General features: G+C 34.8%; 1 protein-coding gene across 1 annotated transcript in view; it reads right to left on the reverse strand.

The window, feature by feature from the left end:
* Positions 1-3,653: 3,653 nt before the first annotated feature.
* BOLL (boule homolog, RNA binding protein) overlaps positions 3,654-23,685 on the reverse strand; it is a 42,397-nt gene continuing 22,365 nt past the window's right edge. The window contains exons 4-11 of the mRNA XM_039347992.1: positions 22,979-23,033; positions 21,887-21,962; positions 20,411-20,535; positions 17,830-17,901; positions 17,152-17,199; positions 14,736-14,864; positions 12,236-12,334; positions 3,654-7,261 (exon numbers count right to left, since the gene is read on the reverse strand). Of these exons, the coding sequence (XP_039203926.1) occupies positions 7,103-7,261; positions 12,236-12,334; positions 14,736-14,864; positions 17,152-17,199; positions 17,830-17,901; positions 20,411-20,535; positions 21,887-21,962; positions 22,979-23,033 (763 nt within the window). The 3' untranslated portion in view covers positions 3,654-7,102. The remainder of the gene's footprint in view (positions 7,262-12,235; positions 12,335-14,735; positions 14,865-17,151; positions 17,200-17,829; positions 17,902-20,410; positions 20,536-21,886; positions 21,963-22,978; positions 23,034-23,685) is intronic.

Raw genomic sequence — 23,685 nt, forward strand, 5'->3', positions numbered from 1 at the left:
AGATGTCAGCACACAGAAATGTATCAAGTTCTTTAGAAACACCTTATTAGTTGATTAATAAAAACTGAGATCCAGGTACAGAAGGATTTAAAAAACTGGAATAATTTACAGTTATCCCTTATGGGCAGAATTGCAGTTATTAAAATGAATGTCCTGCCAAAGTTTATTTTTTTGTTTCAAATGTTACCTATCTTAAAGAACGAACGTAATTTAGATGAATGGCAAAAAGGTATTAATAAATTTGTTTGGGCAGGGAAAAAACCAAGGGTGAAACTTAAAATAATGCAAGATTTTCGTGAGAGAGGTGGACTCAAGGTACCAAATATGAAATTGTATTATGATGCTGTAGTATTGACATTGATTAGCGATTGGGTGAATTTAACAAATACAGAAATACTTCATTTGGAAGGCTGGGACCTATTTTTTGGATGGCATGCCTATTTAATATTTAATAAAAAAGTGGATTGGGTTTTTAAGTCTCATATTATAAGAAACTCTTTGCTAAGAGTGTGGAGAAAGTATTATAAAAGTGACTTCAAAATACCATTATGGGCTATACCTCGGCATGCCATAGAAGGTATAAGGAAAGGGGTAAATATGGACAAGGTCTCTTACGTACAGTTATTAAGATGGGATGGCCAAGACTGGCAGTTAAAATCTTTGGAAGAGTTAACACATGAAAACTTAACTTATTCATGGTTCCAATATAGACAAATAGTGGATAGATGGAAGATGGATTGTAAAATGGGCTGGCTTAGAGAAGATGAAATTTTTTTAAAACAAGTAAGAGATCAAAGGCCAACCCATATTAAGAGAGTTTATGGGGTTTTAGTGGAATTAGATTCAGAACTTGAACTAGTTAAAGATTGTATGATTAAATGGGCACAGAATATTGGTGAAACGATTTCAATGGATACTTGGGAACTTATTTGGATAAGAAATGTTAAATTCACACAAGCGCAAAACTTAAGAGAGAATTTTTATAAGATGTTTTATAGATGGCACCTTGACCCAAAGAAAATGTCCATTATGTACCCTAATCTACAGCCGAAATGCTGGAGATGTGGATATTTGGATGCTACCTATTACCATATTTGGTGGACGTGTAAGCATATAAAAGCTTTTTGGATTAAGATATGGTGGAATATTCAAAGAATTTTTAAAAGGAGGGTAAAATTTACTCCGCAATTATTTTTACTAGGTATTGTTATTGACTGTGATGCTAAGGAGGTTATATTGATGTTAAATTTGATTACAGCCGCTAGGTTGTTAATAGGACAATATTGGAAGAAGGAATCTTTGCCTACTTTACAAGAATGGTTTCATAAAGTTTCGTATTTGGCAGAAATGGCAAAGATTTCGGCTTTCTTAAAGGAGCAATCTCAAGAAAAATTTTTTGCGGTATGGGAAAAATGGATAAATTTTATACAACATAATTTGGATATGGAAAAATATTATTTAGCCTTTTTATAATTTGTAATGATTGTTTTTTCTTTCTTTCTTTCTTCTTTTTCTTTTTTTATATATATACATTTTTTATGTATTATTATTCATATATTTTTTTTTTATATATATATATGCTTTATTCTTCGTCTACTTTCTTCTTTCTTCTTTCTCTCTCTCTCTTCTCTTTTTATTTTTTTTTTTTTTTTCTTTTTTAGTATATATTATTCATTTTAAGGTTTATGTTATGTATATTATTATTATATATATTATTACTGTGATTTTTATTATTATTATTAATTATTTTATAAATTGCAAATGTTATTTTTAAAATATTTGTTAAATAATCCTATATTCAGTTCTGGGAAGTCGGGGGGGGGGTGGGGTGGTTGGGGAGGGGGGGGTGGATTTTTATTTGTAAAACTTTTGAAAAATTTCAATAAAAAAAAAAAAAAAAAAAAAACTGAGATCCAAAAGCTGTTCAGCATCGCCTGAATCTCAAGTTAGACACAAAGATTGGAATCTATAGAACTAACTTCAGCAGAACTGAGAAGGCTGATATGGTAAGGAACTCAAGGCTGCTGCAGCTGCCTTTACCCTTTTTTCCTTGTTGGAATCAGGCAAGGCCATCTAGCTAGGTTTTGAGCCCTTATAGCAGTGGTTCCCAACCTTTTCTATATCTGCACCTGTAGAACACTTCTGCTATATTCTCGCACCCCTTACAAAAGTTCAAAATAACAGCAACGTTATGCATATACACTATATTTTTGAAAACTGAAGTTTTCACACCCCCTGGAATATCGTCTCGCACCCCCAGGGGGTGCAAGCACCCCCCGTTGGGAACCCCTGCCTTATAGGACAATATCCCCTGGGCCAATTAAATTTCAATTAAGATTTAAGACATACGCTATACTTACCATGTATATCATAGATAGCACGATGTAGCCAAATATTTCAAAGCTCTAGAATGTTCTGAATGGAACATGACACAAGCATGAAATTTATAAGTGTGAATCACAGAGACCGCAATGAAGAATACCTTGTTGTTGTTGTTAGTTGCAAAGTTGTGTCTGACCCATCGTGACCCCATGGACAAAGTTCCTCCAGGCCTTCCTGTCCTCTACCATCTTCTGGAGTCCATTTAAGCTCACGCCTACTGCTTCAGTGACTCCATCCAGCCATCTCATTCTGTTGTCCCCTTCTTCTATTGCCCTCAATCTTTCCCAGCATTAGGCCCTTCTCCAGTGAGTCATTCCTTCTCATTAGGTGGCTAAAGTACTTGAGTTTCAACTTCAGGATCTGGCCTTCTAAAGAGCAGTCAGGGTTGATCTCCTCTAGGAATGACCAAGTGACTTGCGGGAGTCTTCTCCAGCACCATAGTTCAAAGGCCTCAATTCTTTTGTGCTCAGCCTTTCTTATGGTCCACCTTTCACAGCCATACATTGCAACTGGGAAAATCATGGCCTTAGTTATACGTACTTTTGTTGGCAGGGTGATGTCTCTGCTTTTTAATATGCTGTTTAGATTTGCTGTAGCTTTCCTCCCCAGGAGCATCTTTTAATTTCTTGGCTGCAGTCCCCAACTGTGGTGATCTTGGAGCCCAGAAAGATAAAATCTTGTCACTAGAATACCTAGGAAAGATATGACTATACAGGCAGTCCTCAACCTATGACCACAATTGAGCCCAACATTTATGTTATGTGAAAAATTTGTTCAGTGAGTTTTGCCCCATTTTACAACTTTTCTCACCACATTTGTTAAGTGAATCACTGCACAGTTGTTAAGTGAATCTGGTTTCTCCATTGAATTTGCTTGTCAGGTCATAAAACGGGATCACATCACTCCGGGACACTGCAATTATCATAAATGTGAGTCACTTGTCAAGCATCACGGGGATGCTACAACAGTCATAAGTGTGAAAAATGGTCATAAATCAGTTTTTTCAGTGTTGTTGTAACTTTGTTTCAAACGTTGCTAAATTAACTGTTGTAGGTCAAGGGCTACATGTATTTACTTTCCTTGCTCAATGCTTCTGGAAGTAGAAGTTAAAAATCAAACTATTCCAGGATTTCTCGCTGCCAGCTATGCTCCTGTGCTGGATTCTGCTTTTTCATACAAAAATGGAAAATCCTGTAGCTGGTTTTTGTTTAATTTTATACAAATGTTTTTGCTTAAAAAAAAAAGAACCACGAACAGTAAACAATGCTTTATTGAGATAAACCTTTATTACAAAACCACTTTAATTAAAAGATGCAATCTACAGGAACTTGTTAGTCTGTATTTATTATACAGTACATTCATGAAACAATCCAGTCCAGCATAGATTTACCATGTCTGTACAAAGACCTTTTACAGTATTTACTAACAGAACTGCTTACTCCTCTGTGTGTACAAAAAAAAGCTTTACTAGGTCTTCAGTAAATGGACCTGCTTAGCTCTCCTTGTTGCTTTAATATGTAATGCTGAGAACTATGTCTATTTGGAAAGACAAAAAACAATACTATAATCTTCTGTGCACTACCTTTGTGCCTGAAATAGACTAATGGCTACAGAAAATGTTCAGCTACTAGGTTTACAAAACTTTCAATACTGATAAAACATGTTTCAGTGCATCCATATTATTTCCTTTAAGGCTGTAGTAATTATAGCAAATGCATACACTGTAGTGCAATGAAGACACTTTATCAGTTTAGGCATAATATTATTTCTATGGCTCGGCAAGCATTTTTTAAAAATAAAATTGGTTATGATTTACATCTTTATGAAAGGCTTCTTATGATGATATATACATGCCTGGAAAAATATCCCTATATTATAAAATACCATCTTAAAGCCCACTTGCAAATGCCATGTTAAAGGTATTTTTAGAATAAAGTTGTATCAACCATTTTGAAAAGCACCTTCTTGTTTTGAAGCTCAAAACAAGATACTTTTGTCATGTTTCTTACATATAATAGTTTAAAAATAGACTTTCACAATAATAAAGAATTGACATATATGAAAATAAATTTCCACAATAAACATATACATATATTTTACTGAAACAGCTTGTCACTTGTTTTTTTAAAGCTGCCACGCTATGAAAATTGTTCTAAACCCCTGAAATTACTATTTTATTTTATTTAACAATTAGAACCATGTATTACTATAAACCTGCATTGTAAAACTATGCTAAGATATAGATAAAATATATATTGCAAAGCCATGTGTTCTGTTATTTAAGACTAAGGCTTAGATAGACTGTATTTTGTTGAGTAATTTATCAAAAGGATTTTTTAGGATACTGAAAGCATAAAAAGTGGTAGGTCAAATGATTTATTATTAAACTAAACATTTTTCTGGTTTGTAAGGTAACAGTTGGTGTTCATATTTTTTTAAAAAAATTTCAAAACAGGCCATTTTTCCAGTAACAGGAAGATCCTGTTTATTCAACATTATAGCACTTTTTCTCAAAATATGGATATATGATCATATTGATATATTATTTAAATGAATTAACTCTAAATCCATGGCTAGTATGATTCTGCTTTGTATTCTTAAGAAACATTTGAACAGAAAAATGTAAGTCCCGTGTATTAAAATATTATAAATCTAGCCTTTCATATAGCACACAGATGTCTGAATATTAAGCACACTCAAGAACTACTGCTTTTTATGGAGAAACATAATAAAAATTAGAACAGTAATAGTTTTGCCCAGATAGTATTCCAAGCTCTGTGATGTGTGAAGTCTATGAAAAACATTCATGCATTTTGACAAGAATTGTGATAGTCCATTATAGAACCAAATTAAAGAAGGCAGTTTTAACACTTTTGGACATAATACGCTTAAAGTATTTGGGACTTGCTTACTAATTAATTATTTATGTTATTGTATTTAATGGTATGAAATAGACTTTTGGCCAAATATGAAACAAACTTGATGTTTTTACTGTTCTTTTATGTAGAATTAATTAACATGGGAAGTATGTATTATCTTACCTGATAGGCATATCAATAACTATAACACAATATTTGGAATAAAGGATTTCAAGTATATTGTTTACCAAGTGCTTCCTTGGATATTCTGAAATATTTTCAGGAAATCAACATTTTATTTTTATATTATACAAAGAAAAAAATGGGAACCCAAGCAAAGGATTTAAAATTAACCCTGACTACTTGGATGTTTCATGATAGTAATAAGACCATAATAACAGAACACATGGCCTTTTCATGCCTATTTCTATATTGTTTACAAGAATATTTACAACTGAGCAAATCCTTTCACATATATAAAGAGATGTCAACATCTTTATATATATTTTCAAACCTCTGCAAGTATCAAAACACAAACATTAGTTTGATATTTTCAACAATTCAAATTATTTATATTTGACATAAGACTATTAAGGTCTATTATCATAAACATTTATACAAAAGGTATAAAATACTTTCCCGGTTGATCTGTTGTCATAAAGGTGCACACCTATTTATTAATGTTACTAGAAAAGCAAATGTTAGGAGTCTGAATGTATACTAAATAACTCCAGCTATATGGTGTATATAGGCATCCAATATAATGTTAAAACAGAAAATGAATTTCAAAATAATTTATTTAAATACTGCTGGCATAAAATCTTTAAAACAATCCCTAAAAAAATATTAATAAATAAAACCTTCCAACCACGAAAATATTTTAAAAGCTGACTAGACAAATTAAAATATGAAAACATATTTCAGTTAAAATTGGAAAATAATGGAAAAATAATTGACTGTTAATTACAAGAATGGGCTTCCGTAGTAATTAACTTTTTCATGTTTATTTATTCTGATATATTAAGATTGAGAGATTGTAATAAAAACTTACTACAAAAAGGTATAAGCAAACTTTTCTGATTTGTGTAGTGTTGTGTAATATAGTGTAGAGGAATATAGAATTTTTCCTCTGGACATGATATAGGCAGAGATCCTATTTGATTCTGCACAGGGAAAAAGCTATTATCTAAGTGTATGCAGTATTATTTATGCCTGTTATATTTTCAACATTAAACAAAAGATATATATGTATAATGTTTAGAGTTTTAAGAAAAATATCAGCCATAAAAATCAGAATGTTATATATATATATATATATATATCTATAAATAAGCTGGCAGTCCTATAGTTTTTAAAAAGGACTTTAAAAATCTTAAATCATCTTCCAACTTACTGAAATTAACTCCAAGATGTAAAAAAGATTTTTTAAAAATTATATAAAATTAATTGAACTGAAATGGAAAGGTTCAATAAAATAATGTGCATTTGATATTTACTAGATTTCCATCTAACAAAAATGTTTTTTGTTTTAATACATCACCCTTGTATTTTATCAGATGACGATAAATGCTAGGCTTGTCTTATAATATAAAGATGCTGGTTTTAAAATGTATTGTTTAAAAGAAGCAATATATGCATAGTCTGCATATTACAAATTATTGGTCTGTGTCACCATAGTAGTATACCAATTGATAACAGTAACCATGATTTTTATCCTGCAGTTTGTTTACTAACTTTATGTTCATAAGAGCAAAGCTTTTTAATATCCTTACAAAAGAGAGGAATTTTGTATTCAGCAAATATAAGATGCTACAAAATTACATACTTTTAAGAGTTAACATATTTGGTAGATACCTAACATTTTATTTTACAGAGTCTGTAGAAGAAGAAGTATTGAGCATACTGTCATCTGATCTATAATCTTTTCTTGGGTGAAAGTGAGGAGTTCGTGCATATCTAGGCTTCAAACTCATAGATGAAGGATGAGAAAAATTTCTTCTCACTGAATGTATCCTCGCTTCCTACAAAATAATAATAAAAAATCCATATTCACAAAACCACACAGCTTTATACCGTAATACAGTTTAAACAAAAGCATGAAATTCTGCTAAATAAGTCCAATTAAAAAGAAAGTTTTCAAAAGGAAAATGAGCAAAGTACAAACACAGCCCAAAAAGAAAGACAATATTTTACAACATGATGTAAACAATCCCATTAACTAAATTTATTTCTTTACCTTGATAAACTACTAATAAAAAATAAAATTAATGTTGGCATCTTTAGTTATAATCTGTCAAACTGAATTAAACCATTTCAGCTTTTTACTACAGAAACTGGTTATTTTACTTTTAGTAGCTTTCTTCAGTGTTTCAGAAATACATAATTTCCAAAGTAAGCAAACTAATGAACAACACAGTAATATTTATTTACCTTTTGAAACAGCTTTTAAAATGAATCCTGGAGAAAAATTTAAAACTTGCATGGCAAAAAGCTAAGTTTACAGTCAATGGAACATTCTGCAATTTTTTCCATTAGCAAAGGCACAAGAAAAGGATGTCTACCTGCTTTTACTATTTGTAATTGCTCTGGAAATCTTAGCCAACAAGATCCCTCCAAAATAAGCACATAATTTTTATATACCACAAATCAAGAATACAAGATGAAAGGTCATGCAGATGAAGCAACGGGTGGAAACTAATAAAGGAGAGAAGCAACCTAGAACTAAGGAGAAACTTCCTGACAGTGAGAACAATTAATCAGTGGAACAGCTTGCCTCCAGAAGCAGTAAATGCTCCAACACTGGAAGTTTTTAAGAAGAGACTGGACAGCCATTTGTCCGAAATGGTGTAGGGTTTCCTGCCCGAGCAGGGGGTTGGACTAGATGACCTCCAAGGTCCCTTCCAACTTTACTATTATTATTATTATTATTAAATACAAAACCACATAACTCCATAAAGCAGGTAATGAAAGTAATCAAAGATTTGGGTTGCTTTTCTGGATACTAAACCAATGAAAGAAACCCCACAGATAACAGCAAAGCACTAACTTCTGAGAAAGAAAACTTCATTAATAAAAAATCTGACTATGAGATAACAAAAGCTCCAGTGACACATTTAGAACTATACTTGACAGGATTACAACGAAGTCTCGTTTCAAAACAATTTCAATAAACTATGGAAAAACATAAAATGTTAAATGGTGAAAAATCTTTAAAAACTTTTTGGCTAGGACTTAAGGTGTTAATAAAAATGAATGTACTAGCCAAGGTAAATTTCTTATTTCAAATAACACGTTAACATCAGGATTAGCAAAGATCAATTAATTCTTTTATATGGAATGGGAGAAAAAACAAGAGTAAAGTTCAACATTTTGCAAGACACAAAAGAGAGGGCAATTAACTTATTACCAATCTCAGTTATCTACTAAAAATTTGGACTTACTTAAAAGCAATGATAAATCCAATGATTTCACCACCAAATGCTTTTTATTTCAAAGATAATTACAGTAAGAAAGATCTAATTACATATGCCAACATGAGACATCTGGACTCAAAAAGGACTTTAAGACAGGCATGTCAAACTACCGGCCCACGGGCCAGATGCATCATACCAAAACTGCACCTATCCCATTGCCGGCAATGGGGAAAAAGTCACACGACGTCGCGAGTTTGACGTGCCTGACTTAAGACATGACAAGAATTGCTTATTGAAGGAAGAAATCTATTAAATATATTTGCAAATAATAGGAAAAATAAAAAGAGATCCTAAAAGAAAAAAGAGGGACAAGAGAAAGAGAACAGAAGTTAAAATAATTATACAGAATCAACATAATTTATTAGCAAGTATCTACCAATTGCTACTTAACTGTAATACAGAGACAGAACAAATAAAAAAACTATATGATAAAATGGATACAAAATTTCAAAGAAGCAATAATATTTATGGGGAAAAAAATCAGTATTTACACCATTATAATCTGAAGGAAAAATGGTACGTAGTGTATAGCTCCATCAGCAATTACCAAGATGGATATATTATACAACAATGTAAGTTGAAAATGCCATAACAAAAGAGTATTTTATCATATGCGGTGGTTATATTAAAAAAACACTCCAAAATATTGGAAAGAAATATTCCAAATATTCAGAAAATTCTGAAAATAAAATTCTAAAACCACATTTTTTTACATGAGGTATAATCTCAGAGAACATAAAAGAGAGCTATAAAAATGTATTAAGTTGCATGCTGAGTGTCAAAAATCAGTTGTACAAGCACTTATTCTTCACGCATTGAAGAACGTAAGAACTCAGTCAAAAAAGAGGAACCAACATCTTCCCTGGTCCAACACCTTAAATCCACAGGACATGAAATTGACTTTAAAAATACCAGAACCATTGCCAAAAGTGAACATTTGAATAACAGAATAATCAGAGAAGCCATCGAGATAGAAAAACGCCCACACAGCATGAGCAAGCGAGATGATACCTCCCGCCTACCAGCCATTTGGAAACCCGCCCTTATTGACAAACGACTCCCTAACACAAAAAATGATACCAGACAAACACTCACAAAAACCACACATCCACACAAAAAGCAAACCCAAAGCCACACCGATGATGAGGCACGACCACAAACCAGAAGCCAGACCACAGCTGCATCATTAGCCACTTTAAACCCCTTCAGTCCATACATGAAGCAAACTGACACCCTCCATGAAGATGAGGCACGACCACGAAGCCAAAAAATAGCAAGGCAGCCCAAAATCTTAAACCCCCCTGCAACTCAGACTAACCTGAGCACAACCAAACAGAACACTCCCCCAGCCAATCAGAGCACAGCCAACCCCACAGCCAATCAGAGCACAGCCAACCCCCCAGCCAATCAGAGCACAGCCACGCCCCTAACCAATCAGAACACACCTCCACCCAATCAGAACACAGCCAAGCTCCCACCCAATCAGTTCATACCCCCACTGGCAGTTAAAAGGAAGAAACAGCTAAGACTACACATTGCTCCTCGAAGCACGAAGCTGAAAGCACCAGCCTGAAGATGACGAATGGGACTTCGTCGAAACGTCGCCAAGACACTTCCAATTTTACGCGGGAGAAAACCCGAACAACCAAAGACCTACATACAAACACCCGCAAAAACCTCAGAAAACATACACACACACACACACACACACGTATGTATGTATGTATGTATGTATGTATATATATATATGACAATATATATGTGAAATTTGATCCAATAATACTTGTAACTAATGTGCTGTAATGGAAGGGTACAACTTATTTAAAAGGATCAGAATCAATAAAATGCTGTCACGGATATAAAGAAAAAGTATACTTGCACACAAACTCAAGAATCAGAGCACAAAAATCTTGTTTAAAACATCTGGTTGATATCATTGTGAGAGTTTTATACATTGCCTATGGAGAAGATAAAGTATAATTTTTCTGCATCACATAGCCAGTCTTTCAAAGGGTCAGAGAAAAAGGAAATATATGTGACAATAAAGGAAGTAGAAATATTTTGTGGATTCCCTATAGCAATTTGCATTCTCTGAAAATTTGCTTTGAATAGCAGATACAAAAGAAAAAAGAAGTTAAAATATATTGCTGGGTTCTTGGAAAGAGGTTAGGATTCAAAAATGTCATTATATTGTTACACTATATTTCCAAAACTTGAAATTTCTCAATTATATAGAAAAATTTTGGATAGATATGCCTAGATCAGGGGTTCCCAACTGGGGGTGCTCACATCCCCTGGAGGTGCTCAACGATATTTCAGGGGGTGCAAAAACTTGGGTTTAGAAGTTTCAAAATTATAGTGTATATGCATAATTTGTTGCCATTATTTTGAACTTTTGTAAGGAGTACAAAAATATATCAGAAGTATTCTAGGGGTGTGGGGTATCGAAAAGGTTGAGAACTGCTGGCCTAGATCAGTCCTTTTCAATCAGTGGTACGGGTACCACCTGTGGTACATCGGCACCTGGCAGGTGGTACATGACCATCCTAGAAAAGTGGCAGTGGGGGAGGGGAATGAGCTGAACTGGTGGCAGCACCACACAAGCTTGAGCGAGAGATGGCTGGAGCTGCAGGACTGTCAGGGCTCAGCAGAAGCGCCACGATCAGCATTTTTTTGGGGCTGTCAGGGCATAGTGGAAGCACCAGGATCAGCGCCAGCCTCCAGCTGGAGCTTGGCGCTGATCCTGATGCTTCTGCTGAGCCCAGAAGTGCCAATCAGCTGGAATGTTGCAGCATCTCCAGGGTCTTGTGATTTACATTCAGATGCTTGGCAACTGATTCATATTTATGACGGCCACAGTGTCCCAGGGTCATATGAAGTGACCAAAACCTGCTGCAACCAACCAGCAGACAGGGGGAATAAAAATCAAACACCCCCCCACCCCACCCCCACTGTCAATTCTCAACAGAAATGTTCACGACAATGAAAACCTCAGACAGGAGGAAGAATGTTGCAAGGCGAGCAGGCAGGTGTCTTGCTCGGCTGTAGCTTTAGGGGGCACTTTTTTCAGTGCCGTTGTAACTTTGGACAGTCACTAAGCAAACTGTTATAAGTCGAGGACTACCTGTACTTTATTACTTTTTTCCTTTTGGGGGGAGGGGTCATCAAGTTTTTGACACCTTGCTAGGCGACTGGTGGTACTTGGATGTTGCCATATCCTAAAAGTGGTACAATGGGTGAAAAGGTTGAAAAGCCCTGGCCTAGATAGTACAAAGTAGGAGATAATATATTTCTGGAAAAATGCTTCTCTTTTACTAGCAGGATACCTCTAAGGAATCAAATTATTCCTGAATAGCAAGATCTTTCCATTTATTAAACCTGGATCCAAACTTAACACCTCTTTTTTGTTTGTAGAAGAAGGTATTATGCTCTCTCTTTTTTTGTTTGCAATAATCTTTCCAACTTGAGTTTTTCCTGTTTTCTAAAACACATCAACTGGTATAAAAAAATTAGAAGCCTTACTTTAATAGTCTCAGGTTGCATCACAGGGGCTGGCATGGCTATGGCACTTGGAGCATAAACTTGGTGATATGCTGCTTGAACTCCATGATCAGTATATGGCTGAGAGGAAAACAAATATTTCAACTTTTTTTAGAATTAAACATATCTTCAGTATATGAACAACCAAAATTGGATTTTCAGTTTAAGCCCTTTTTCACATTCTACTAAGCTAAAGGTCAGCTAGTGAACTTCACTAATTCTAGTCTTAACATTTTGCCCTCCAAACTTACATACTTTTTAATTTTATCATCATCATCATGCAATTGTGGGTTAGTCTTTTGGACTGGCAAGCACATTTGGAATTCTATGAAAATATCCTTTGGGTTTCAATAAATTGATTATACGTGGGACAGGAAACTTGCCTATTCAGTGACAGCTGCCTTGTGACAACACATCACTTTTATTTGAAAGCAAAAATTATCTGCATTCCCTCCAGCAACCCTGGTTTATCTCTACCATTTTTTTAAAAAGGGAAGAAAATATTTGCAAAGCTCTGGTGTAATCACCCAGCACCTTTATTTTCTACAAAAGCCTAGAAACATTTGTGTAAAAAAACGTTAAGGTTGAGACGTGAACAATTGACTGCAAATCCTTCTGTAATCAATTGTTCCCTTGACTTCATCTTTAAGTTCTCCATGTTCTTGTACTAATAAATCTTGATATTTTAACCATTTCTCTTTGACCACTATTTCTTAAAATATTTCTTGTGCCGAGACCAAAACATACAAGATGGGCTTTTATTTATTCCAAATGCTTAATATGGGACTTCTCGCATAATGATTTTTAAAATCTACATTAACTTTAACTTTGTTGTACCATAAAAAGCCATGCCACCTGAATCTCAGGTAATGTCCTTCTTTTTGTAACATTTTCTTACTTCTCAGCAATACCCACTTTCAGCCAAATCAAATCACAGCCTGCAAATTATGGTTTGAAATCAGCAATCCTAATCAACAAAAACATCATCAAAGGTCTCTCTGCATCCAAAAAGATCAATATGGATTGTTTTTCATTATGATATTGCAAATATTCTGAAATATTAAAAATATTTCTAATATTATCTCTTCATTGTCTTTTAGGCAAAAAACAACACTATCTTCATTTATAAAGTCTCACAGGACACTTTTCAACCTTTCAGCTAAAATCATTGTAAATATTCTATAATCATTATTTAATAACATTAGCTGATAATTTTTTGCTAAGGTTGAATTCTGACATTCTTTGTACATTAATACTGTATTTCATGTCCAGATTTCAGGTATCCTTTCCAAAAAGGGAAGTGATTGGAACAGTTAATCTTCAAAATATTTATAACAGGAGGCTGGCAATCCATTTAAGCCAAGAGTTTTCCTTATTTTAGTCTATTTTATAGGCTCACAGACTTCCCTTATTGTTACAGGTCCATTCATCATCTGCTTTTGTCTATTTGTTATTTTTCATAAATTTTATTTCTTAAGATATTCATCTACTTTTACTGGGGAGATCTATTCTCCTTTACAAAGTTAGTGATAGCAAAGTAAGAAAACTGAGTGTCCTTTAGGCAGGTTTCATTTAAGGCACTGAATGTGTTCACTCCCTCAGCTCCAGGTTCTCTACTAGCAAGTCACCCATAGGTCCTCTCTAGATCCTGCAGATTTGCATGTGAACAGCTCTCTTCTAGAGCTCAGGTATATAATCTTGCAACCAGAGAACACTGTTAGCCTGGATTCACTACCCATGTACTTTGTCATGTAGTCTACCCCAAAGCTCCTCATAAATATAAAAATCAAAACACAAACAAACCCTAATGGAATAGTATCTCATTGATGTAGACACTGGTTGAAAATTTATTTATGCAGATTCCACATCCCCATGTAATGAAAATGGGCCTTACAATAGCTTTCAAAATGTGTTGAATTCTATAAAATAAAAGTTAATTTATAGACTATTTGTGATCTGGAATAATAAAAATTAAATTGAGAAGTGGTGCTACAAAAAACACACTGTCCTATACTGACAAAAGAGATAAATGAGTAGCTTAATTCTAAACTCCCTCCAAATTCTCCATGACAAAGACACTGCAATCAATAAATTAAAATCTGAGTGATTTGGCCAAATCAAGGAATTAACTCCCAAAACAAGGAATTAACAATACTTTTAACTGATACTGCTTTTTAACTTTACTTGGTATGAATGAATACTAGTTGTTCAATTTAAGAAAAGGCTACAGAGGGTCACAAATCCATAATAAAGCTAATCCTGCCCTCTGGTGGAAAAGCCATTATGTAACTTGAAATAAATGTTTATATTTACCAGTAGACAATCTTGAATTTAAATGCACTTTTCTCCTGCCTCCCAACCCCCCTTTGATGTATTCTCAATTAATCAAAGACAATTTTAAAGTTGAATTATCTGTGTAAAAATAATCTAGAAATCATAGATTAAACAGAGCAGATAGAAATGCTTTACTGAATATAAATACCTCTGGAACTGCAGCTTCCATTAGGGAAAGAGGAGGAGGGACACATCCACCATCCTGTGCAATTTCCAATGGTTGATAAGTAATTTCAGAAGGATGAAGGTAAAAGAATGAAGTAGGAGAAGCAGGTGACTAAAAACAATAAGACAAAAAACTGTGGATGCTTAATATGTAAACCATATAATTCTACTACATCAGGAAATGAATGTAAAGTTCATTATTACTTTGACTATATTTTATATATAAATATAAAATAAATAAATAAAATAGTCTCCACAAAATTGAAAAAGCCCTATTATCCAGATATGCCAATGTAAGTCATCAGCTAATAAAAGCAGATTTAATCCAAAAGATTTACAATATATCTCAACGTGGTTAAAAATATGTAAAACATTTTTTCTCCTTGTTTGTTTTTCCAGCTAGCTCAATACTTTTTCTCTATTTTTTTAACCAGCTGAAAAACAAATATATCTTGTTCTGACATGCAAAACATGACTATCCCATACAAAAGTTCAATTTATAGCATGGATTACTCTGACCTCTGCAGCAAATCAACTAAAATGTTAGATGATGAACACCATTATTCATTCAGCAATTTCACATCATCATATCCATGTTATAGAGTGTTGCTTTCTAGCTATAGCAAGTGACAAACCAAGCAAGACACTAAAGCTGATTTTCTTTCAAAGTCCTCCAGTATGCACATTTGCATATGCCTTAATTTTAAAAAAGTATAGGTCCTTTGCCTACTACTGAATGTGCTATCTGTTTATACATCAGCTGGCAAAAAAGCTACACTGATATGATATTTGCTCTTTCCATTACTGCTCCCATTGTTGATGCCTCTACTTCGAGAGTCACTGCAGTCAACAAATTCCTCTCCAAGGTAATGCAGTGTTCTGGACACTTCTTCTTAAAACATCAGTATAATTTATAGACTTTAAATCTATCAGGCTTATCAGCTGAAAACAAGGTGAAGGCAATGACATGGAATGCAACAGAAACGTGATTCTACCAGAGCATGCATGTACAGTGAAATGAGAAATGCCATTGTTTGAGCTCTGGATTAAATCTATTTATAACAACTATGTGCTTTAAAAGTTATTTCAGAATACTTGAAATCCCATCAGGACATTGCTTTAGTAATTTGTAGTAATTGCCATAAAATCTTTAAAAAGATTTGAACTATTATTTAATAAAGACTTTCTTTAAAAAGAGTATATTCTGAAAAAATATGTCCATGCATGTATGCAACTAGCTCCTAGCTTGAACAGCTTAAACATTTTCTCCCATTTTTTTACTTTCTTCTCTATGCAGTAGTCCATTTTCTATCTTCCAAAATACTATAAGCAATTAAAAAGCAATCCAAACTGTGACATATGGTTAGTGATAGCTAAAATGCACCAAACAATAATAGAGAATGCACTATTTCCCACATAAATCAAATGTCTTTCAATTATTTGGGAAAAGCTTTGAGGTAAAAATAGCTGTGTTCTAATCACAGAACACTGTTTGACCTTGAAACATTCACAAATTCAAATGGTTTGATTCAAAACATGATTCACATCCTTACATTCTATGGTACATTTGTTAATAGCATTATTTTTAAAAAGTCTTGAAATGATATAGTCTTTCTCAATATAAATGTGAATTTATCTGTTTGAGGTTCACTGAGAAGGTGACTCGGGAACTTAGCATGTTGTCAACTTTAATTCTTACAGTCAGTTGCCAGGAATAATCAGAACCATGTGGCGTTTTCAACATGTGACATCAAAATCTTGTTTGTAACCATGATTTCAACAAACTATAGTTAATGATTACTCAATCATAAAAGGTACTAATAACCCTATATCAGTGGTGGCGAACCTATGGCACGGGTGCCAGACGTGGCACTCGGAGCTCTCTTTGTGGGCACATGTGCTGTTGCCCCAGCCTTGCCTGCCCCTGCGACCCCCTCCTCTCCAGCAGCCCTCCTGAAGGACACTCACCGTTGAGCAGCACAGCCAAGGAAATGGCAGCCAGGTAGCGTAGACAAGACTCTGCCCTCACACCCCATCATGCAGTTGATACCGCAGGGCACGGGCAGAGGGTGTGGCCACCATAGCGCTGCTGGGCTGCCTGGGCGATCTGCGGCGGGCCCTGGAGGCAGTGAGTGGTTCTGTGGGCAGACGGGACGGGGGATGTGGGCAGAGCAGAGGGGCAAGAGGGTGGAGCAGAGGCGGGGCCAGTTTTTGGGCACTCGGTCTCTAAAAGGTTCGCCATCACTGCCCTATGTCTTTACTTTCAATCCTGCTTTTCATATACAATGATTTTTATCAAAAGAACAGGGAAAACTATTTTTGTTCTTTAAAAATTTCATATGGACAGTCAAACAGAATAGTAAAATGTGGGAAGGAGATTGAAAAATATTTCAACTTACCTGGGGAATACTCCACTGCCATTGTCCAGGAAGGCATTGTGCAGGAGCCTAGGATAGATGGAAATGATTTTTTGCTAACAATCTTGTCTAATCAAAAGTCTAAAGCAATGTATACTATACATACATGTAGTCTTGACTTATGACCATATTTTTAATGACAATTCAATGTTATGGAAACTGACTTACAACTGGTCATCACACAACCACTGCAGCATCCCCACAGTAATGTGATCATGATTCGGACACTAGGCAACCGGCGTATATTTACAATAGTTGCAGCATCCCAGGACCACATGATCACAATTTCCTAGCTGGCTTCTGACAAGCAAAGTTAATGGGGGAAGTGGAATTCACTTAATGATGTGATTCACTTAATGACCATGGCAAAAATGGTCATAAAATCGGATGCAACTCACTTAAAGACTGTCTTGCTTAGCAATGGAAATTCCAGTCCCAATTATGGTCATAAGTCAAGAACTATCTATACAAACTTTGTAAAATAAAATAAACATTGCAACCATTACAATCAATAAAAACTCTAAAATACTATTAATCAATAAAATCCAAGTGGAATATATTTGTAAATTTTTCAGTGTTTTGCTACGTAAACAAAAAGAAGTGTAATTAATGACTTCTTATTTATAATCATACTGAACAAATGCAATCTTTAATTATTACCTGATAGTGATATGTTGGCTGTTGATAAATTGGCTGAGCTAGCATCACAGGAGAACTAGAAATTGAACGTGACTTTAAAAAGAAGAAAAGAAAATCAATTAGTATTTTGCTGAGATGGAGACTTCCTGTAAGGACATGGTGAGTCAATGTCTTGCTAGCTCTGGTTGGCTAGCAAGACAGCTTTTGCAATGGAAATCAATGCTGGATCTGAACTGGCAAAATCTCTCTGGAACAAGGAAGATAATTGTGGTGATCATTGATATGACTCTGTATTGCCACTCATTTGTAGATCATGAAATTGCAGTTTTTATTACATCAAGCTCATACTAATAAACCAGACTTTATGGACATTGCATTCGACCAAGTCTTATTTATATCTTAATCACTTGGTTTTTTTTTAAAATGGTTTGCATATTAGAGAGAGTAAAACCCTTCAGACCAGCAAGTTCTTACTGTATTCATCAGGTGAGTTTTCACCTCCTTAAAAGATGATGGTATAAATTTGACTAAAAATTTTAAGGGTACTTAGTAGATAGATTTTGGAAAGTTAATAATTGATTAGGGGCCAGAGGACTTGGAATTATAGTTTTGAATTATTTAGAAGATATCTTCTGATGGGAAAATGGAGATTGCTTTGATTGTTTTTTAATGTCAAGGAGACTTTGAAGGTTGGACATTAAAGGCAGATAATAAAAAAATGGAGCAAAAATTGTGGGCTTTGGAATATCTCTAGATAAGATTTTCCGACAGAATGGATGAAATGTTTGAAAAAACTGACAAAACATAATAAAGTTGGCTGTCTATGAAATTAATTTGAAGGGAATTTAAATGTAATGGAAATAGATCTGATGACTTAATTCCCTAAAGGAGATAAACAGATGTTAAACAGGAAACTGATTTGGACAATTTTTTTCTTCTGGATATATAAAAGAACTCTGCTAAGATTAGGAAAGACTTTTTTAGAAGTGACAAAGGGATATTTACTTATTGATACGAAAAAATCTATTAATTTCTGAAGAATTTCCACTTTGAAGATGACAGGGCAAACTAACTGGGATTTTTTTTTTTTTTTTTTGAAGGAGTTAAAGAGTAATTTCAAAAACTTAGAGAAGGTTTGCAAGATTGGCTTGTTGGATCAGCATTAAAAAACAGCTATATCTGTTTCCTTTTTACTAAACTTTTGGTGACAAAAGATTGATTTAGTATTTAGATTATGTTTATTTAGAGACAGTGATAAACTATTAAAATTGTTTTTATCTACTGGGATGAACAGGAAAGTTAACTTTTTTTCTCTTCTTTTTTTTTCTTTTTCACACGCCTCACTTTTTTCCCTTGTACTTTTCATTTTGTATTTGGTATTGATTTTTATTCTTTTTATTTATTTGAAAAAAGTATTTTGCTGAGATATACTCAGATTTTAAATGTTACTTAGAAATATAGTGCATTCAGAAAGTATTCCCCTTCACTTTTGTCAATTTTGTTATGATGCAGCCTAATTCTACAACTGTTGAAATTCATTTTTTTCTCAAGGTTCTACAAGTAGCTGCTATTACAGGGATGGGATCTAAGAAAAGTCAAAGATCGAGAATCCTAGTAATAAATTAAATTAGTATTGATGCATATGAGAGCCTGTTTGCTGTAGTGGTTAAGGCAGGGGTGTCAAACTGCCGGGCCGGACACATCATCAGGAGACCACGCCCATCCCATTGCCGGCAACGGCGAAAAAGCTCCAATATATTGCGCAACGTCACGTGACGTCTCAAGTTTGACATGTCTGGGTTAAGGTATCAAGGTAGAAACTGGAAGTTCATGAGTTCTAGTACCGCCTTCTTTGTAACAGCCTTCTGGAAGCTTTTAGACCAAACTCTTCTGGAGGGCTTTTATCCTGTTTTACACATAACACTTATCCATAATCTGGTTTGTTCATTTTTGGTTTGATGTGAAAAGTAGTTGAAAGCAGTCCACTATATTAGTTAATCACGATTTAGTCTTGGCTTAGTGCTATGTGTGAATGCAGCGTTCATCAAGCCAACACAATGAGGAAGCTGGCAAGGAAGGTTGCAAATTGCTCCATTAAGTTGCTCCTGATTTTTCATCTGCCTGCAGCATCTCCTCCAGCCTTAACAGCCTCTGCTGGCCATCCCCATCTTCTGTAAGATATGGGCAATTTGACTGCCCCTTCCCATGAGGCATGCATGGTCTGTATTGGTTCTCCCAGTCTTCACAACTTGTGTGTGACCTGTGCTAGCCCTCTTAGGCATTCTGTGTGGCCTGCACCAGCATTCTCAGACCTTTCTCCCTCCCTGCCTTCCTTACTTAGGATTCCCATCTATTCCCACTTAATGACCTGCACATCTTTACAACAGCAATCGGAACTGCTCAGGATTGCTGTCATAACCCATGGACTACCTGCGTTGTTATTATTACTTGCAACAGCTGCCTGCAATAAAACTGCAAAGCAACACTTTGATAATTCTGCTGTATTAACCGCAGTTTACAAAACATGCTAACATGAAGAGAAACAAAAGTAAAGCATATTATTTATCAGCAAATCTGATATTCCTATATAAAAAACAATTACCCATGGCTGAGAAACAGATGCCACTTCAGGAGTGTGAAAATAAGCTACTCCATTATGATAAGTGTATGGATATCCAGTTGAAGTCGTTAAGTACATTGTTCCAGCTGCTGGCATTATACTGGAACCTGAAATAATGACAGAATAAAAATTTGCATCATGTTGTGCTTTTCGAAAAACAAAAACAACAGTGTTTTTAGTTAATAAAAATCAGATATGTAACATATGTAAATCTGAATTACTTGTGGACAAAAAAATAATCTCTTAAATTTCCTCAAATTTCTTAGGCAGAAATTTTAAGTACACACACAAATCTTTTTACAGGTAGGATTTTATTGATGGAACAAAGAACTACAGTGGTAATTTGCCCAGAGTCAATCAGTTTGGTGGCTATAACAAATCTAAGTCTAAGCCTAAGTCTAAATCTGAATCATGAGTAGCAGGAAAACACTATGTGGAACTTGGCATATAATTCTAGATTAAGGCAATAGTGAAAAACAAGTAGACCCCGACTTACAACTACAATCAGGACTGGAATTTCTGTTGCTAAGCAATGCAGTCATAAAGCACAACATCACATGATTGCATCACTTAGTAATGAGAATTCTTGCACTCTGAATTACCACATTGAATTCTATGGGTCATTAGCTAAGGACCCACCCCAACCCAAGCTAATCCAGGCTTGGTTCCTTTCAGCCCTGAGCCTCCAGTAAAGGACTGCATGCTCTTCAACTCCTCCACCTGGCTCACTCCTATCTCCCCCTCTCCCCCACATCTGCCTTTTTAGTTGCCTTGTATCCTCCCTTGCTGGGTAACAAGCGGCCCTAGGCCCACATAACTCTGTAGCTGCTTGCTATGCTGTGTCTCAGGATCTTCTTGGCATGCTGTGATCTGGTGCTGTAAAAAGCCCCCGAGCCACAACATAGCACAAAGTGCAGCCACCCCTGGAAGTCCTAGTGCCACAGCAATGCAATGTAAAGTTGTAGTGGCGCAGGAAACGTAAGCAACGCAACATAAAACTATAGCCTTAGCAGCATGGCAAAGCCACAGCACCCCAGGAACCTCCAGCAATGTGGTGCAAAGCCCCAGTGTGGGTCTGAAAAATTTCCATGGTCAAAAGATTTCATTTCAGGCAAATTTCAAAGTTTTATAATATCTGTTTATCAAATGGAACAGAAATATTATGGTTTTCCCTTGAATGGCTGGAAGTGAAGGAAAAGGAGTAATAGCTGGAGAAGCTACAGAGAAATGAAAGAGATATGCATCTCTTGCCCTTCCCATAACCTTCATGTGGCCAGACTGAATGCCACTTGGAGGGCTTCTTGATTGTTGATGTAACGATGAATAGATAGGGTGAACCAGAAGATTCATGTGCAGAGAGTCTCTTGATCCTAGCACCTTAATGGTTATGTCTAGTGCTCTGCTTGAAAGGGATTTCACTGAAGGATGGGCAAAGAGGGAGATAAAACAAATACATACGAGGAATCCCTACTTGTTGCTTTCTTATTGCTGGGCCAATGTTCAGTTTCTTATCTTTATAATTTAATTTTTCAGCCTAAACAAAACAAAGGAAATATGTTACTTGTTACTTACGTATAAATCTTGTTTTACAAAATGTTTACGAACAATCCAACAGGCTTTTTTCAGATATTTCATTAAATATCTTACAAAAAATGCAATTTTGGGGTGTGTGTGCTCGGTTACTATTACAATTCTTTTGTTCTAATAATTAACCTTACTATAATGTATAAGGATTTTGAGAATTTAAAATTCAAAAGATATAAATGTGACTTTCTTTGTTTTATTCTTATTCGCCACGGTTCCATCAAAATTAACTTAACTTTTGTATTTCTTGAATTGTCCCACAGCAAGTTATCCTGCAATAAGTTGGCCATGGCGAGTTGGCCCATTCTGCTAGCCCTCCCCAATAACATGATATTGCCTGTCATCTATTTTTTTCTGTGACACTTAAAAGCATTTTCAATCTTCTAGGCTTCCTGCTGTGATTTTTAACCTCCTACTAAATAATCAGTGCTCCACTGGGTCATTACTTCAGAGATATTTTCTTACCTAATGACTATGGGTGGGGAAAAAAGCAGTGAGAGTGACTTCCAACTTCCTGCCAGCTTTCCCATTGAGTTTCATTGTGGTAAGCTAGAAGGAAGCATCAGAAATCTTTCTCCCTCCCTTGATTGCCATGGATACATTGACTGGAAATGAAGACAGCTTACCTTTTTTTTTTTTTTTTTTTGCACATTTCAATCCATTTCTCTGCTTTTGAACATCCCATTCCTATAACACAATGGCCATCAGCATAACAGTAGCCCAAATATCTATGGTATCTGAAAAGACCCTCTGCATCTCCTAATTAGTAAGTAACTTGCATGATTCTCTCTTGTACACATGCCTTTAATATTGATTATACTCTATGGCAACCATTTTATGATGGTACTCACCAAATCTTAAAAAAAATAATGTTCTTATAGACTTCAAATAATGATCTTCACCACAAGTATGTAAACATGAGAGGATTACTACTATCTATGTATATAAAATAAAATAATCATTTACCTCTTGTAAAATTTTTTGTGCATCTTCCTGAGTTTCAAATGTGACAAACCCATACCTAAGTAAAATAACAGAAATTATTTTCCTTAAAGTCTATTATATGTGCAGTCTTCCAAATGTTAATGTGTTGTCTGACAATTTTGGGGCATTTTGTAGTCTTTAAAAAAGGAATGTGAAGCAACAAAATATTTGTTTCAGCCTATCTACTGAGAATAAGGCTTTTAAAAAACAGTATTTTCCCCAAAGAAAAGACAGATTTTACTTCCATGTAACTTTTATTTATAGAAGAAAAAGTTTAAGCCACAGGCCTAAAACAGTGCCCAAAAAATAAATTCTTATTAAAAAGAAAAAATAATCTCACAACAAAGATGCTTCCTATGTTAATCAAAACAGAAATCTGGATGTTAAGAGCCACAACACTTTACATATGGAATTGGAAGGTGAGGATTCTGCTGCAACTCTAGCTTGAGAATAGACATATACCCGAGTAAGGCTTATGTGAGACAAAAGCAAAAATAGATAAAACTCAGAATAGTACGCAAATAAAATAAAACTAGCATAAATGCTAATATAAATTTACATCCTTAATACTTTGATCAGGTTTTGCATTCAGTTTTTGTTTAGCCCTTTTTTAAAAAAATGTGTGATTTCTAAACATTTTCTGATTTACATCAGGAGAGTGTAGAAATATTTGACTTTTTTCTCAAAAA

The sequence above is a fragment of the Crotalus tigris genome, unplaced genomic scaffold (assembly GCF_016545835.1).
Source record: "Crotalus tigris isolate CLP2741 ecotype Arizona unplaced genomic scaffold, ASM1654583v1 scf7180000018105.1476442, whole genome shotgun sequence".
Taxonomy (NCBI): Eukaryota; Metazoa; Chordata; class Lepidosauria; order Squamata; family Viperidae; genus Crotalus; species Crotalus tigris.